The following is a 19004-nucleotide window of genomic DNA, read 5'->3' on the forward strand; positions in this document are numbered from 1 at the left end:
ACATCAGTGTTTTAAATCCGTGTATGGTTGGTTCATTTTTTTTCGTTTCAAAACAAAAACGAAAAAACAAAACAAGCATGTGGATTTTTGTTTTTCAATTTTTTAAAACGAAATTAGAAAAACGGCATTTGCAAAAATGAAAAAAGATTTTTTTAACTGCAATGGTTAAACCAAAGACAAACTTTTATTTTGTTTTTAATTTATTGGACCTTATGGCAGAACCGGAAATGAAGACCTGAACTCCCAATACATAACTTTTATAGTTACCAGTAGGTGGCGGTAACGTGTCAACCATGAAAGTTGACACACAAAGCAGGAAAAGAATGAAAACCGAAGTTTTCAAAACTGTTCATCTAAATTTTCATTTAGGTGGCAAAACTAAACTCAAGCGCTGTTGATTTTCTATTAATTGGATTTTTATAATTTTTTCAATTTAGGTTTTAAAAACTGAAAAACCACATGCTTGTTTTGTTTTTTCGTTTTTGTTTTGAAACAAAAAAAACAAAAAAACAAAAACAAAGAAAGAACCATAAACGGATTGTTTTATCAGAAATTATTTGAGTTCTGGGAACTTATTTAGGTGGACGGGGCATTTATTTTACACCATGCAGCTAAAAAAACAAAAGAAACAAATAGGAAGTTATTTGATCAAGGTTTTAAAAATGCTACAAGTGATTTCTAAATGATAATCAAAGCCCAGATGTACATTTTATGTGCAGAAAGCAGAGATGATGCTGTAACATTCCCAGCATAACACTCACTACAAAAACTGTAAATCTAAATAAGTCAATTTTTCTTAAAATTAGTTCATTTTTTCTTAAATTGAGGAGGTAAGTGAAACACTTTCCCAATGGAACAAGACAATTTACACTTAAAATAAGATCAAATAATGGCATTGATTTTTTTCCAAGTGCATGTTATCTAATTATCTTATTTTAAGCATAAAAATACTCATTCCTTTGGCAAATCACTTTATTTACCTTCTTAATTTAAGAACTTTTTTACTTATTTCTAGATGGTTTTTGGTTTTCTTCTTTCTTCCGTTATTCTGAGCCATTCAGATTATTTTAAGTGCAGTTCTTATTTCATTAAGCCTTTAATAAATGTGTTAAATGCACAGAAAAAAAAAGACCAAACCTATTAAACGGATCCAAAAATGTTAAAATTTTTATTGTGTTATTTTAAAATAGATATAAAAAGGGTTGGGGACCCAAAGTTTAGAAAGGCTGACATCAGCTGATGGTGTTTTTATCTGTGAAAGATTAAAGAACCAACAGGATGGAGTCAATGAAATGAAGCAGCAGTCCTCTGGCTCCCTCTGCTGGACAACAGTGGGAACTGTGGTTCCACACAGATCTTGAATATTAACCATTCTTTATCACACTGAGGGAAACAACGTTTGAATAACTCATATTTTCTGGAATATATTTATACAGATAAAGGAAAATCACCTAAAACATTTCTTCTGAATAACAAATTTTAAACGATTTGGAAAAAAACAAATAAAAAATCCTAACAAACTAATCAAATTAGACAAAAAGGGAGCATTTGAGAAGAAGCCCCTCCATAAAAACCAGCAGGTTCAACAGAATTCATAAAAAAAATAAAAAAATCAACAAGCCGACCAGATCAGAGTAGCATCTATGTTAAAGCTCTACGTCGGTCCAGTCCAAACTCTCTAACAGGTCACCATTAAGGCTGAGATCTACTTCATGCCTGCTGAGTCATAGGTAGGGCTTCTGATACTGACCTATGAATGGAGAAGGGCTCCAACTAACCACTATTTTACAAATTAATTAATATGGCGATTATTTTTTGGATTAATTAAATGATCAGATAGTCAAAGGTCCTTTAAAGAAGTGATTTTATATAATAAAAACTGGTTAAACGTAATTATTGAATGATTTTCTATTGTTGAAAACACAAGAGAACCATAATACACCGATATATATATTTATAGATGTTAGAGAGATGCCTTTTACTGCATTACATAAATAGAGCCTAAAAACATTGATGTATAAAAAAATAACAGTCGATTCCGAAGCCAAAATCGATATATATCATGCATCCCTAAAAGTATAATTTCAATTCCATCCAGAAAAATATGGATATGCTGCATTTTAAATATTTTAAAATATTTTTTTTTGTAAACTTTCTGGTAAACCTGGAGATATATTTTATTGCAGAGATATTTTAAACAGAGATATTTTAAACAGAGAAATACCTATTTCTCTGTTTAAAAAGATTTATGAACCTCTTTACTAATATAATGACGCCAGAAAATAAATTTCAAGATATGTAGAAGCTCTGCAGTCTGATTCTGTCTGTACAATAAGAAAATGTGTTCATTTTAACCTGTAACTGAGAGCCATGGTCCTCTGGGAAGCCAAGAATTTTTTAAACTAGTAAAGAAGAACATTTAAACTGTGTTTTCTCAAGCTTCTTGCATTAAAATACTAACTTGTATAAACTTACAATCTGTTGCCGTTTTTAGCTGAAAAAGCTCCGTATGTCAAACGAACAGATTTTTTTTAGCCTCGTGAGACCATCCTGATCTCGCGAGCTTTCAAGATTTCACTTGCTAATCAGTCTGGCTACTTTCCGTTAAAGAAAATCTGGAGCCGTTCACCAAACGAACGTCCAATCAGCGTTGGCTTTGAGGCGGGTTGAGGTTTGACGCAATGAGAAGCGCGACAGTTCAGTCAAAAGAGCATGGCGGCTTCAGCCGATGAAACTAGCGTTAGCGTGGCTATCGAGCAAGTTTTATGGGAATTACAGAGTATTTCTTCACTGAAAGAAGAGCAAAACACTGCTCTGGAGGCTTTTCTCAGGGGAAAAGATGTTTTTGCTCTTCTCCCGACTGGTTTCGGCAAGAGTTTGATCTATCAATTGGCTCCTCTTGGTCGTCGCTCTGTTAGTACGTCATATGCTTCGTTGATCTGATTGGTTTATTTGGCCCGTCTATCACCAACATAGGCCAATCAGCTAACCAGTATTTTCGCCCCTTCACAAAATTACTTCAACAGAAGGTTTCCAGATGGATATGCGGAGCAAATCCATCTGGCGGAGTCAGGTTATATTTTTTTAACCAACCCGTCTCCTAACTTTCACTTAAACATCGAAGTAGCTGCTGGTTAATATTCACTGAGTGCTGCTGTGTTTCTCGTCCTCCATGTAGCGACTCTGTCAGTGAAATGCAACTGCCAATCAGATGTCGCTAAGCGACAGATCCGATGATGTCACACCGAGAGGCGGGACATGGGAGCAGCGGGAGAGAGGAACACTGACTCAAAACGCTCTAAACACAGTTAGCTGCACCCAACCTCTGTTAGCTTCGGCTAAAACAAATGAATATAAAGGGGGAAAAAAGCAGAAACTCCTGTAACTCCAGTTAACGATTAACTGATCATTCCATAAAAATAAAAAAAAAATATCCACTGGACTTGGTTTCCAAGATTTGAAGACGTTTCGCCACCTCTCCAGGAAGCTTTCTCAATTCAATTTGACAATTTTGACATTTAAATTGAGAAAGCTTCCTGCAGAGGTGGCGAAACGTCTTCAAATCTTGGAAACCAAGTCCTGTGGATATTTTTATTTTTACAGAATGACTATGACCAGGATGACTGAGAATCTTCATCAGCAGATTAACTGATCACTAAATCAGTTGAGGCTTATTTCAATAATTGATTAATCAGATTAATAGTTTCAGCGTTAGTACTAACCTGTTTACAGGAGAACTTTCCTGTATTTTATAATGCAACTTGAGTTACATAAGGAGGTACTGCTCCTGTTACCGGGTAAAATATGGATCAACTTCATTAAAGGAAAAGTCTGGTCAGCAGGAATAATCACTGGATCATTATTTACACCTAAAACAATACGTTGGTGGTGATTTAATGAGCGTTAATCAGTAAATAAATAAAACTAATCACTTTCATCGTGATCCCCGAGTCTGGGAGCGGCCATTTATGCCCAAATATAGTAACCCCTCCCTCCTGACATGGAACTTCTGGCCCAAAAAAAAAAAAAAAAAAAAAAACACGTAATCTGTAGCAGACATTTGGAAGAAGAATGTTTTCTTTTTTTTGTTGAGTTTTTGCGGCACTAGTGGCTCGTTTTTTCAACAGTAGGCTGACGGTAAAGGGGGGTTATTTGAGAGGGGGGGGGACATGTTTGTATTTTAACTGGTGTACCGTCTTGGCCAGGTCTCCCTCGAAAAAGAGATTTCAATCTCAAGGGACTTCCTGATTAAATAAAGGTTAAATAAAATAAAAAATGACCCGAGGTCGGATTCTAACCCGGGTCGGCCGCGTCAAGGACTAAGGCCTCCGTACATGGGTCGTGCTCGCCAACCACTGCGCCATCTGCACGCCTTAGAGAAAATTACTCCTCAATAAAAACATTTATTTATTGAACAGTGTGTAATAATTTCATATTTAAAGTGTTTTCAGAAGTTTGTTTTCTGAATGTAAGCGGACTTTTCCTTTAAATTGAAAAAAAAAAAAACTTTATGGACGTAAAAGCAGCAGAGACAAACGCAATTTATGTTGAAGTGAGACCTGATGTCTGTTTTTAGAGTCTGCCTCTCAGGGGCGGAGCTAGAAGGGGGGGTCAGGGGTGGCCATGCCCCCATGTAATCAGTGGATGATTTCTTGTTCCCATGGCAGCAGTGATACTCTGAGGTGGGATGTTAAATCAGGGTTCCTACAGCATAAAGCAAGTTAAATTCAAGACTTTTTAAGACTTTTTAATGGCACTTGAAATCAAAATTTCAGACCAAATTCACAAGAAACACAAGAAAAACCTGCTTGCATCAAATTCACCCAAAGGTTTATTTTAACATAAACCACTGCACTAATGTTTCAAATGTTGAAAAGCTTCCCATACAGAAGGAAAGCTAAAAACACACAAATTACAGATATATTTGAACAATTATTTAACTGAATTCACAAACTTTGTTTTAGCAGGGAACAAAACAAATCAGTTTTAAAGCCCCAACATAACCAGTGCTAAGTCTTTTTTGCAGCTATTTTTCTTTGTATGGTTTTCTTAGTATGTTTGATTTGGTGATAAGTGGAGGCGTTGCAGAGACAAGGGTGGAACTAAACTGAGAAATACCGGCTGTTTCTCTGTAACCCCATTTTGACGCTTTGTGTTTCGTGCTTCGCATGTGCGACTCCACTGCCTTAATTCCCATCGTTCTGAGCTTGAATGACTTCTTGCACTAAATCCACTGAGCCTCATGTATGTTCCCTGGTTTTAGCCATGGAGGAAACTCTTGGCTGGAGACTATTTTGGTTACATTTACACTTGCTCATATTTTCCAGACAAAAAGTTAATGGTGCATCTCCCAAATGTCCCGGCAGCAACAACGCTTTTATTGGTTCCGCTATCGGGACGGAACCAATAATTATTTTTTTAAATTAAAAAAAAAAAGGTCAATTTTAATGTTTTATTTAGATTACAAAAATAAATCATAATAAAACGATCCTATTTATGATGTATTAAAAATTAAGGCCTACGAAAGACTGATTTAAGACATTTTAATACCAATTTAGGCCTTAGTTTTATTTTGAAGAATTCAATGCCTTTTAAGACTTTTTAAGGACCTGCGGGAACCCTGTAAATTCAGAGCCGTTTGTTTATGAACAATAAATTAAAAATGACAGAGATAAATTATTTATTTATATAAAAATGCTAAAGTTGGGGATATAAACAGAACAGATATCCGTTTATGATTGAAAGAAACGAAAAATTTATTTGGCCAAAATTCACATCAGCAAAGAGCCGCAGAGTTACAAAACCAGAGTTCAGAAATCAGCCAAGCAGCTCAAAGGAAAGAATATTTATATTTCAGTTCCTGTTGCATCACCGCAAGAGTCAGAGGGGGGGTAAAATAAGCAGCTTTATCAGCCACTGCAGTCGTACATCACACCATTTAGCCCAGAGTGACCGTCTGCGGTCGGAAGTGGTCACCTATCTGAGAGTAGACTGCCCTGCTGTCTCTAAACCCCAGGCCGTCACTCCGCCGCCTCTCAGCAGGAAGAGGAAGCCTCGCCTCAGAGTATGATACACTGATAACATCACTGGACCTCATCTTTCAGGGTCACAGAGATAGAGAAGCTTCCTGTGTAAGAAGTACAGAACATGCAGGTGGCTTTAGCTCAGGCTAATCGTGTCTCAGCAGAAAGCCGAGTAAAGATCAACGCCGTACGGTCTCCGTTTCTATAAAACGACACCCAGACCGAGCCCTTCAAGGCAAAAACAGACAGAAACATGCCAGCGCCTCGCAGGGAAAGCACAGAGACGGGTGCATAAGCGTACAAGAGCAGTAAGTGTAAAGCAAAAGCGGAGACTTACGAGGCTTCTGACCCCAGAGACCGTAGAGGTGCAGCTTCATGGAGGCGTAGTAAATAAAGACCAGAACCAGCCAGGCACACAGGACAAACAGCAGTTTGTGTGTGGGCTTCATGGTCTCTGGTCATTCACATGGCACCATCCAGGTCATCACCTGCACCGACAAACGGGGGGGGGGGGGGGAGGTTAGAGGCAGCGGGAGAGAAAAAAACACTGCAAAGACAATTAAAAAAAAGTGCGATTAGTATTGAATTGCGATTTTAACCCCAGACTTTCTGTTTGTTTCTGACCTCAAAGGTATGTCTGGACGATATGAAGAAAATCTAACATCCTGATATATTCCTGCTATGGCTGCAATGCATGATAAAATTACATTATTTTGCACCAAATTGAACCGATATACTCATGGCTTTGATGCTGCTATGCCAGAAGATGGCGGAAGACGTCCTGATCACAACATCGGACTGATAGAAGATGTGCTGCATCCTACTGCCAGCACTAAAGGATGACAGGATGTATGATACAACAGGATGTGACGGGACAGCTGTAGGTCAAAATATGGCTGTGGGTCGGGAGAAAAAACACGTTCCTGATCTGAACCTGATGAAGAAGCAGATTATTAATTTAATCCTCCTCCTACTTGAAGCCTGTGCACACATCTCTCATGTTGCTTCAGCTTAATCTCTAGCTTCTGATCACCTCTAAACAAATATTTATTGCAGGTTGACTCAGGGGCTCAACATCCAAAGCATTAAAAATAATAAAAAATAGAGACAAGTGGTGTTGCTGGGGAAGATTCTCAGTCATGCAGGTCATAGTTATTCCAAACAAGTTAAAAAACAACTTTTGGCACAACTGGAGTAATTTTCCAAGACAAGGTCTTGCCTGAAGGTGCATTCCTGAAATTTGCATAAAACAATTCCAACCTTGTTTTTTTTTTTCCAAGCACAACTGTTGAAACGTTTAAAGTATGCAGGCCTTAAGGCTTCCTTTAATTAACCAGGTTTATCCACAATCACACTGACGTGTTATGTTTGTGGCCCAGCAACACTGTAAAAAGCAGTTTCAGTGTTACCATGGCGCCACTATGATGTAACACTGACAAATGTCATCAGTTTCAATGAAAACCTCACTGCGAAACTCAATATTATGAATCTAGAGAAAACAAATTACTGCATTGAAGCATCTGTTGCTTCAATGAAGCATTAGCTGAAGCACAGCTAATCCACCTCCTTTGTTTTACCAACGCAAGTTTTAATGTCTGTTTGCTCATGTGGTGTAAAAATGCGCTGAAAAAGGCCGACTCTGCGTCATAGTGAAAGAACTTTGTGCTCCCGATACTCCGACTGAGTCTTTTTCAGGACTTAGATTCAATCTTTATTTATCCAGTAAACCCACTTCCTCACTCCCCCCCCTTGTCCCTTACCAACTGCCTACTTGAAATTAAAGACTGGTTCACCTCAAACTTCCTTAAACTTAACAGTGATAAAACAGAACTCCTCCTCGTTGCCACTAAATCCACCCTATCCAAAATCAAAAGTTTCTCAAGAGTAGCCTGGCTGTTAGTACGTCATATGCTCCGTTGATCTGATTGGTTTATTTGGCCCGTCTATCACCAACATAGACCAATCAGCTAACCAGTATTTTCGCCCCTTCCCAAAATTACTTCAACGGAAGGTTTCCAGATGGATATGCGGAGCAAACCCATCTGGCGGAGTCAGGTTAAACTATTCGCTCCCAGTTGGAAAAAAACAAAAAACAAAACCATCCAAAACCATAAGAAAACTTTCCAAAGGAGCATAAATAAAAGTCTTTTGAAAAATAAATATAACAAAAAAAATTTTACTTGTATTGGTGTCCTGACACAATACAGTAATTGTAGCTTTAAGTGTTGAATCATACCAGCTTTTATCATTTTTATCACTTAATGTATGTATACTGTAGAATGTTATAAAAGGCTTGATAAAGTCTTTTTACAAGAACATGGAACAAAAGTCACCAATAAAAAGGTATGAGAATAACTGAGCCACGTAAAAATGAACCAGTGAGTTACAGAAGGTTTTTAACCGAAGCAGAGCATTTCCATAAACATGAAAATATCGGAGATTTTAGAGGCGGGCCAGTAAAATCTGACTTTGGTTTTTTTTTGCTAACATTACTGATTAACTGTAGAGTTTTACACAACAAACCTAAGAAAAAAATATTCTGTATTTATTCAGGTAAATTTGGCCATCAGTTAACGGCTCAAAGGTTACCTGACAAACACAGATAGACTCACTTTTGACCATCTAAAACCAGCCGTCGCCTCTGCTGACAATTTTACAGAAATAGCTACTGGGACTTATTTAAATATATATTTAAAGAAAGTGATAAAAGAAGAAAAACAAAAAAACAACTAGAGAGATGCACCCCTTTCAGATTCCAATACGACTTCCTGGAACAGCACAAAAAGCTTTTTTCTAAAGCAGAATTTCTTTGAAGTGTATTTAATTTTTAAATAAAACTAATCAAGCACCTAACTGACTGTAATCACAACGTAAAGCAGCCGACAAAGTCTTTAAAGCCAAGCTGAAAAGCAGCTTTAAATAAAAAGTTTGGACTGAATCAGACGATTAGCATCTGAACTCAGAAAAGATAAAAGCAAAGCAAACAATTTAATGCAGACAGATGAGCTTTTCTAGGCATGTTTATTTACAAACCAACTGATAAAAACTTTTAAAGTTCCTTAAAGAAAAAATAAAGCAGCAAAGGTAGAGAGCAAGAAATATATCTTGAAATAACCTTTTTTCCCTTGTTTTGAGTAGATAAAATAAAACAATTGAATCAAATGGAATAAGGTGATTTTAACTTAAAATATTTAAAAACGATCTTGGTTCAAGAGCAGAAAATTTAATCATCTTATTTTAAGGGTAGACATAGTAATTCTGCAGGCAGATAATCTTATTTTCCTGCTGTAATTGAAGGCAAATCCATTTATTCTGGAAAAATGGTTGAGTCCACAAAAAAGTGCAAATGAGCCATTGGGAATATTCTGATAGCAATTAGCTACTGAAAGCAGGAATGTACGGAGCCCCTAAAGGGACACGGAGCGGAAAAAAAGAACTTTTGCGAGATCCCGCAATACTTTTATTTCTTGCGAGATCCTGCAATATTTTTGCGAGATCCCGCAACACTCTTATTTTTTGCGAGATCCTGCAATACTTTTGCAAGATCCTGTAATACATTTGCGAGATCCTGCAATACTTTTATTTTTTGCGAGATCTCGCAATACTTTTGCGAGATCCTGCAATAGTTTTGCAGGATCTCGCAATAGTTTTGCAGGATTTCACAAAAGTATTGCAGGATCTCGCAAAAGTATTGCAGGATCTCGCAAAAGTTTATTTTTTGCGAGATCTCGCAAAAGTTTATTTTTTCCCTCCATGTCCCTTTAGGGGCTCCGTAGGATTGCGTTGCAGTGACGCAGGATGAGTCAGTCAACGCAGAAGCGTGTCAGCTGATCCTAAGATGAATGAGGAAGGAGGAAGTTAGAGGAAGCAGCATGTATCCTAGCAACACTTCCTTTAACCTCTTAACATCCACCTCATTTTGGGTAATCCTCGCCTATTTTTTATTCCCAAATGGAAAAGCAAATAACTTTGGAACTGTAAGCCCAAATTATATGTGCAAAACATTATTTTGAAAGCTAACACAACCTAAAATTGGTTAACTAGAACACAGACCAACCTGCATCAGTTCCAACATGACTCAAAGTTTGGGGTTTTTATTCTCGGAAATTATCTTTTTTGAACAGCAGTAATAAAGACATTTTTGAGAAAATGCAGGCCTCTAGCTATAACAGTTCCAGAGCTGTGGCGTTTGGAACTTTTGGTGTCAGCTTGGAGCTGTGCGTAACGGCTCCACCTGCTGGTAAAAATTTTACCGGTAGAATTTATGCATTCTGAATTATTACCCCCACTTAAAACGACCCGGAGGGTTTTAAAAGGTTAAGTCGGGCATACAATGTACGATTTTTTAATCATTGCAGGCAGCTACGGCTCACACTGCAGGGTTTCATTGCACAATGTGAGTTCCCAGCTCACGATGTTTGTTCCTACACCCGACGCTCTGATGTGATTTACCTGCTCACACTGTACGTCTAAAAACCAGGTGGGACTCAGCTCGGCAGTGAGATGGCGCTACTTAGACTCGTCTATCTGGAAGCCAAATGAGTAAAGAGGAATATGAAGCTCACTAGAGTGAAACGCGCTGCCTTGGTAATTTGTGCAATATTGAGCTGAAAGCCCTAAAAAGAAAACGAGACGACGTATTTGGACAAAGACATGGCTGAGCAAACGTGGCTACTACGGTCTGTCAGTTTGACAGAAAGAACTCCATTTCACTCATTGCCCCCCCGCCATTCCTCTATGTTTTCGTCTGAGAGGAAGAAGATGAAGAAGAATCCTTGTTTGCGCACTGAGCGATTTGTCCACGACCACCTCTTAACGGCCCACTGAATTTCAAACATGTTTCATTTTCTCCCAACCTCATGATTCCTGATGTGGAGGTGGTCGTTAGAGGCTGATCGCCCCTCGTTACCCCCTGTACACTACACATCGCATGATACGGCTGAAAATCGGCCAGATCGAAAAATTCCCCCACGACTGGAGAATCGGCCCGAAAAGGGAAAAAAAAAAAAATGGTATAGTGTATGCCCCGCTTTAGCGTAACATTGGTAGTAGGGCTGGATAAACAAAATCAATTTTGAATCGATTCCTTTACATTTTTGCTAAATTAATGTCTAGGGAATGAGATCGATTAGTTTTATAGTGACACGCGTGACGTTCGCATTCAAATGAGCAGGAAAGATGCGTTCAAAATACTTCAAGCCAGACAGCTGCAAATATAACCAATAGGTTGACTGAAGACAGTAACAAATGGAGGCTGACCAGTAAACACCCTGTGGTTGTTACAGACAACGCTGCTAATATGGTTTGTAAATTGAAGATAATGCAGCTCATGAATGTCTGCTGTGTCACATCTGCTTGCTTGAGTGAGGCTTCACTTTTTCACTTTTCACAAACAACTTTAAAACTTAATGTGAACAAAACTGTCTCATAAGTGCAAACTGTCTGACAAGTTTGCACTTTGTGTTTAATGTGACAGGAAAAATTAAAATGCAGGAGTATTTGGAAACACAGTTGAACCATTTTCATTATTGTAAAAACAGTTAGAATCGAAATTAATCGATTTCGAACTGTATGAATCCAAATCGAATTGATTCAGGACTATGGCGAAATTACGCAGCCCTAGTTGGTAGAGAACGCCTCCTGAGATTTCCAACCGCCGCCAGGAGTTAAATGATTTTCCACAATCCTTTGTGGGACAGACCATTGTTAATGCTTTGCTTGATTAAATAATGAATAAATTTAAATTTTTTATTTAAATTATGTAACATTGTTCGTCAAGACATTTCTATAGTGTAATTAGAAGAAAAACAATATCGGCTCAAATAATCGTCCCAAAACTCTCCACAGGCTTTTCAGCCAATCGGATCATCAGAACGATCGGTATCAGCCTTTAAAAAACAGAATTGGTGGATCTCTATACTCTGCATGAGAAGAATTTTTTTTTAAAGAAACCATCGGGATACTAAATCGATTGGTACGATAAATCAATATTAGAGCAGATACCTTATCCGGTTATTGGATAAAGATATCAGTTACAGGCATGTTAAGTAAACAGTGTCTTTTTATATGGAAGTTACTGATATTTGTTTATTTGGTCCTTTTTTACCCTCTCAATTTTAAAACAAATGTCAATTCAACATGAGATATAACAGAATATAACAGAAATGTGTCCATTTAGATGTTCTCCTCTCTAATGTTTAAATGGATCTTTGCATTTTTAAGCTCCATCCACCTTAAACAATTTAAATGGTCCTAACAGCTGATGATCAAAGCAGGTCTAAGCCACATTAGACTCACATTCACCTCTCATGATGCTCCGTTTGCAATGGAAACTTCTCACTGCTGTTATCTGCTCTGTTTGAACACCCTTGAACCCAATAATAAACGAGCAAAGTGATTCATTTACATGCAAAAGTGCTTCTGATACCATCAATAGAGGCAGAATTTCCGCTGCTAGACTTGAGCTACTTATGCTCGGCTTTAAATAAACGTTTAATTTACTTTACTTCATCTCTTCAAATAAAAAAATGTTTATTTCAGAAATGCTTTATCTTACCAACGGAAATTAAAATTAATATTTTATACACTGTATGATTCATTGAATTCCATCAGACAATGTTATATTTGTTTTTCATTTTCTGTTAACAGAATTATACCATGAATCTGTGGTACTGTTACTTAAAGTGATTTAATTAATTTAGCGTTAATCATTAAAAAATAAAAACAATAATTTTCGTGATCACCGAGTCTGGGAGCGGCCATTTTTGCCCAAATATAGTAACCCCTCCCCCCTGCCATCTTCCAGCAGTGACGTCACGGTGCGGTAAGCCTAGCGCCATTCTCCCCGCTTTACAAGCTAAATCAATGGGAACTACTAGACACATCTGCATTCAACAACAATTATTGAAGATTTCCAGAGGACTTCACCATTGAAATTCACCAGAGCTATAGTGAAACTGACAATGCCCACGTGCATGGCAGCTGGATGTTGGAATACATCGGGTAAAAGGGAAAATAAATTTCTTATTCCACCTTTCTGATTCCTGATCCTCCACGGACGGGTTGGTCGTTGGATCGCCAACTTGAAGAGGGAGGATTTGCCATCGAACTTCTGGCCAGAGAAAAAACCCGTAATATGTAGCCAACATTTGGAAGAAGAATGTTTTCAAGATGACTTGGATAATAGCGCGTTGTGACAAACACCAGATACAGCACTGGGACTTGATTAACAGCCGATACCGCACCGTGACGTCACAAAGCAGTAGGGGGCAGTAGTGTTCTTTGACAAACATGGATGCCTCCAGTAAAGCACATTCACATGAAAATTACTCTGAATTAAAAACACTGATCATTTATTGAACAGGATGGAATCATTTCAGATTTAAAGAACTTTACGAAGGACTTTTCCTTTAAGTGCAAGAAAGACGACTGATTACGCCTTTGAAAGTGTTAAGTTAAACAAAACATGCCATGTTTTATTTAATCTGAAGTTAGCAGATTGTTACAATATCAAACCTACTTTACTAACAGGCACTGATCTTTTCAACTGTAATTTTTAAATCCAGTTTAAACATGAACTCCACTGTTTAACAATAATGTAGAGACCGCTTTGTAATTCAGGGCTTTCAGACTTTCCATGAGGTCCAGTGTCCTGCAACTGTCATATTTGTCTCTAATACAACGCACCAGTATCAAATAATTTGATCATTAATAGAACTCTGAGAACTTCTTGCATAATTCATATTCCAAAAAAAAGTTTAAAAAAAAAAAAAATCAATCTACTAGACATTGTTTCCAGGTTTGATGACGTTTCTCTTCCATCCTGGAAGATTTTTCAATTCAAAATGTCAGAAACAGCGTTGAGTTCCAGGTTTTATCCAGCAGCCCAACAAAGCCTGGTTTTTGTTTAGAAATAAAAGAAAGAAAAGAGAATTTGAATGAAACACTTACTGAACAGTATGGAATAATTTCAGATTTAAAGTACTTTCAGAATTTTGGATTCTGAATATGACCAGACTTTTCCCAAAATATTTATTTTATGCTGAAAGTCTTGAAAATGTCATCAAATCCAGACACAAAAACTTCCAGGAGCGCATATTAAAACTACAAAACAAACTTCTTATGGCAGGCGTGGATGAAGAGACACAGATTTTGGACGTAGAGAACGAACTAATTTTCTATTATCCTAATTATCCTTATTACAAAGAACCGCAACGAAAAGAACATGTTTGGCAGTGTGGTCGGAAAATTTTGATTTCTCTTGTCTCATATATTTAGTTATGCAACTATCCAGTGATACATGTTTTACTCGGTTTGTTTCACCTGCAAGGCTGAGAAAAGGTCAGAGTGAGGGGTGGTTTTAGACAAAACAAGCCAAATTCCTGCTCTAGGGTTGTTAAAGTGTGTAATTTGTTTTGACTGACACAACCTTAACAGTTTTTTCCTAAAAGTAAGTAAGGGAGACAAACTCAGGTCTAGTCAGAACAGGGCTGATTACTGTGCGGTAAGGGCTGTATGATGAACTGTTCTCTCTTTGCAAAGATATCATAAATAACGTGCCGTCTGAGTCAAATCCATCGATCTCCGTTTATTAAACTAGGGTTAATAGTTGAATACTTTTTTTCCCCACAACAGGCAGAAACTGCACATATGCTGGATGCTGATGGGGATTTTTTATTACTTAATATTAAATTAAGCATTTATTACCTCGTATTGTTTTCCTATGAATTGCCAAATAAAAATATAAGGTGCTCTCCTCGAGCTCTAAGGAACTCGGAGCGGAGAGAGATGGGAGGAACCGCAGCGGCTGTAGGCTTTGCTTTGAGCAGGCGGTCGGTGCGGGATGGAGGACGCGGGATTTCAGGGGAGAAAACAAACATGAATGCTCATCAGCTCTCGAACAAGTTAAAATATAATCCACAGAAAGTAAGACTATATGTGCAAAGTTAAGTTGAACAGAACTGAGCTTAGAAATAAATCAGGATTTACAGCTTTGTGTGTTTTTGGTTCCTGAGCTATCTCTACAGTTATGCTGCTATAGGCTTAGACTGCTGGAGGACATAGGGACCCCTTTTTCATCATTCTGCTTCATTCTCTCTCTATTCTCCTATCTCTGGAGAATCTGTTAGTTCAATCTCTAACGTTCTGCTCTCTCTGCTTTTTCTCATAGTAGCTTCATCTGGTCTGTTCCTGTTTGGCTGTGACTCCATCCTGGAGAGAAATATCAGCTGTGCTGCTGCCATCAACACCTTTGTTTCTAGATGTTGGAGATCGGCCTGTTTTTCTGAGGGTAAGGGCCGCCAGGACTAACTGCAGCAGCCCTCTCTCGGCATAGCCGTGTGTGAAGGACCGCTGGCTCTGATGGCGATTTTTTTGTTTTATTTGGCAAAATTCTAGTTTGATTTGTTTTTATCTGACTGTGTCCATCATTATTCCCCCACTAAATGAAAAAAAGTAATACTTTATTACTATCTAGAGTAGGGTTGTCACGATACTAAACTTTTCAACTCGATACTGATACTAAGGAAAATATTCGATACTCGATACCATTTTCGATACCACCAGGATAAAAACAAAGACTCCAAAATTCTACAGAAATATTTTCATTAATAAATAAAATACAATAAATAAACACAATAAAGGTTGTATGCTGTGCACAATATTAAGCAAGCTTGATAAAAAACTTATAAAATTAAAATTAAGTGTTCCTTCCTTGGCTATGCTTTGCACACATAACAATGACACTAGCCAAACCGGTTAAGAAACAAAAATAATTCTCAGCAGCTGCACCTGTTACAAAAAAAAAGTCTGAAACTAAAAAGTGCAGAGAATTATTCAATCACACAGTGTTCAGAAAGTGCATTTTCCTCTATTCTGCACTTTAGATGAATGACTGCTTAGGTGCCACTGGTGGTGGCACTGTATCGATACTTTTGAAAATGAGTATTGTATCCGGATACAACATTTCAGTGTCGATACTTTTTTGATTTTCGATACTTTTGACAACCCTAATCTAGAGACTAATAATAACAGGAGGTGAAATGCAGCTCTAGAAGAGCCGAACGTGTGGTGATGTCACGAGTACGCTTCTGTTTCAATTGACCCGTATCTATGCTGCGTGCTCGCGTTCTCCCCAAGACCTAGAACGCGAGTCCGTACTCACGCTCTCGTGAATTGAGAAACGGCCCCTGATTCTATTAAAATTTCTGTATCTGCACAATGGGTCTGTTTTATGTGTTGTCTTCTCAAATCAGAGGGCCCCCTTCCTGTCTTTGCCTAGGGCCCCAGATTTGCCAATGCCTCTAACTCCTAATAAATGGGGATGGATGTGGATCAGATCTCCTAACAATTGGAGATGGATGTGGATCGGATCTAATAATAAATGGGGACGGATGTGGATCGGATCTCCTAATAAACGGGGACGGATGTGGATCGGATCTCCTAATAAACGGGGATGGATGTGGATCGGATCTCCTAATAAACGGGGACGGATGTGGATCGGATCTCCTAATAAACGGGGATGGATGTGGATCGGATCGCCTAATAAACGGGGACGGATGTGGATCGGATCTCCTAATAAACGGGGATGGATGTGGATCGGATCTCCTAATAAACGGGGATGGATGTGGATCGGATCTAATAATAAACGGGGATGGATGTGGATCGGATCTAATAATAAACGGGGACGGATGTGGATCGGATCTCCTAATAAATGGGGACGGATGTGGATCGGATCGCCTAATAAACGGGGATGGATGTGGATCGGATCTAATAATAAACGGGGATGGATGTGGATCGGATCTCCTAATAAACGGGGATGGATGTGGATCGGATCTCCTAATAAACGGGGATGGATGTGGATCGGATCTAATAATAAACGGGGATGGATGTGGATCGGATCTAATAATAAACGGGGATGGATGTGGATCGGATCTAATAATAAACGGGGACGGATGTGGATCGGATCTCCTAATAAATGGGGACGGATGTGGATCGGATCTCCTAATAAATGGGGACGGATGTGGATCGGATCGCCTAATAAACGGGGATGGATGTGGATCGGATCTCCTAATAAACGGGGATGGATGTGGATCGGATCTCCTAATAAACGGGGATGGATGTGGATCGGATCTAATAATAAACGGGGATGGATGTGGATCGGATCTAATAATAAACGGGGACGGATGTGGATCGGATCGCCTAATAAACGGGGACGGATGTGGATCAGATCTAATAAATGGGGACAGATGTGGATCTGATCATCTGCAGTGATCCCCAGCCTCCTGCCTTCATCCATGTCTCAATCCGTGGCTTTCTGGGCTCCAAATAGATTGTTTCCCTTCATTGATCCTGTTTTATCATCCTCTCATCACTATAGCAGCCAGTAGAAACAGATATTTGTGTTCAAATGCAATAAATACAACTTAAAAACACTACTCGAATACAGTTGATAACTATTCCATTCAAAAAACACAAATCTAGTTTCTAAAAGTAAAAATACTTTGACTGGAAAGCAACTGTTGGTTTTTCTTTTGTTTGTTTTTTGCCAGACTTTAACCTCAGTGACAGTCACCTGACATAGTTTGGGTCACCTCGATGATGTAGGCGATAATAATTAGTTATTTTCCCGATAGAAAGCAGCAAAGTCTGGGGTTAGCTAAAGCAAACATAACGGAACTTAGTTCGGTGTAACGCTACGCAGTTACGTTTAAATGGAAACAAAAACGGTTTAATTTGAGATGTATAGACAGGAGAGCGGGGGGTTTATTTTTATTTTATTTATGTCAGTAATGGAGGACCGAGCGAAAAAAAGAGAAAAAGTGTTGGTTTGTGCGTGAGCTAACCCGCTAAGCTAACGGTCGCTCAGGGCAGGCCTGCTACGTTACGCAGCCTTAAAGGGGATTTTTTTTATCCCCCCGACATAAAATGAAGTGTTCCAGAATCGGAACCGCGCTGAAAACTAGAGGCTTCAGAATGGAGCACAACACCCCCCCCCCCCCCCTGCTCCCCGGCAGGAACAACAACCATCGCTTCGGACAACAGCTAACCAGCAGTTCGTGTTAATAAATAAAAACCTCCGACTGGTCTCCATAAAACCCACACATTTAATGGAAATTAAAAGAGTTACCGTTTCATTTTATCTGAGCCCCGCGATGAGAAATAACTCCTGGAATAAAAATGACGTCCAGATTAAAGCAGACATGTTTTCCTTCCACTCCGATACATCTTGGTCAAATCCCTGGAAGTCCTTTCTTCTTTTTTTCCTCTTTTTTTTTTTTTTTAGCCCGTTATGTAGGACAGCAAGACTGCGCTCATTCAGCAGCGCTACGACGAGAAACAGCAGAGAGGAGAGGAGCCTTCAGGGGCCCAAAGCAGCTTCCCAGCGTCCATTCGGTGTCTGGAGTCACATGTGGAAAGCCTGCCTGCCTCAGGATGCCGACCCCCCCTCTTATAGTTTTTTTTTTCTTCGGGGGTTTTGAAAAGCCTTTTCTCCAGGATTATTGACGTTGGTCACATGTCAGCGATGACCCGTTCATTTAGGAGGCATTTAAATCCAGCCCACATGCGGCTCAGCCCCCATCAAGCTCTACAGTTAAAATAATCCTATAAAGTGTTTGAGGCTTATTGATCTGGCCCTCCCACACCACAACACTATAGCAGCATGTGCCGGCACAGCAGTTTTTTTCTTTTAATACTTAGATAAACTGTAGAGAGGAAGAGGGCCTCACAAGGAGCTCATTATAATAATAGATGAGCTATCTCTACCTCAGCTATCTCTATAGTTATGCTGCTATATGCTTAGACTGCTGGAGGACATAGGGACCCCTTTTTCATCATTCTATCTCTATTCTCCCACTCTACAGAATCTATTAGTTCAATCTCTAACGTTCTGCTCTCTCTGCTTTTTCTCATAGTAGCTTCATCTGGTCTGTTCCTGTTTGGTTGTGACTCCATCCTGGAGAGAAATATCAGCTGTGCTGC

General features: G+C 38.8%; 1 protein-coding gene across 2 annotated transcripts in view; it reads right to left on the reverse strand.

Moving 5' to 3' along the window:
- st3gal3b (ST3 beta-galactoside alpha-2,3-sialyltransferase 3b) overlaps window positions 1-18651 on the reverse strand; it is a 108193-nt gene extending 89542 nt beyond the window's left edge. The window contains exons 1-2 of one of the 2 annotated variants that reach the window (XM_038269953.1): window positions 18151-18651; window positions 6361-6511 (exon numbers count right to left, since the gene is read on the reverse strand). In XM_038269953.1, the coding sequence (XP_038125881.1) occupies window positions 6361-6472 (112 nt within the window). In that variant the 5' untranslated portion in view covers window positions 6473-6511; window positions 18151-18651. The remainder of the gene's footprint in view (window positions 1-6360; window positions 6512-18150) is intronic. The other variant, XM_038269952.1, reaches the window with a different exon arrangement.
- Between the last annotated feature and the right edge of the window lie 353 nt (window positions 18652-19004).

Source organism: Cyprinodon tularosa, unplaced genomic scaffold (assembly GCF_016077235.1).
Source record: "Cyprinodon tularosa strain WSP-4 unplaced genomic scaffold, ASM1607723v1 ctg744, whole genome shotgun sequence".
Classification (NCBI taxonomy): Eukaryota; Metazoa; Chordata; class Actinopteri; order Cyprinodontiformes; family Cyprinodontidae; genus Cyprinodon; species Cyprinodon tularosa.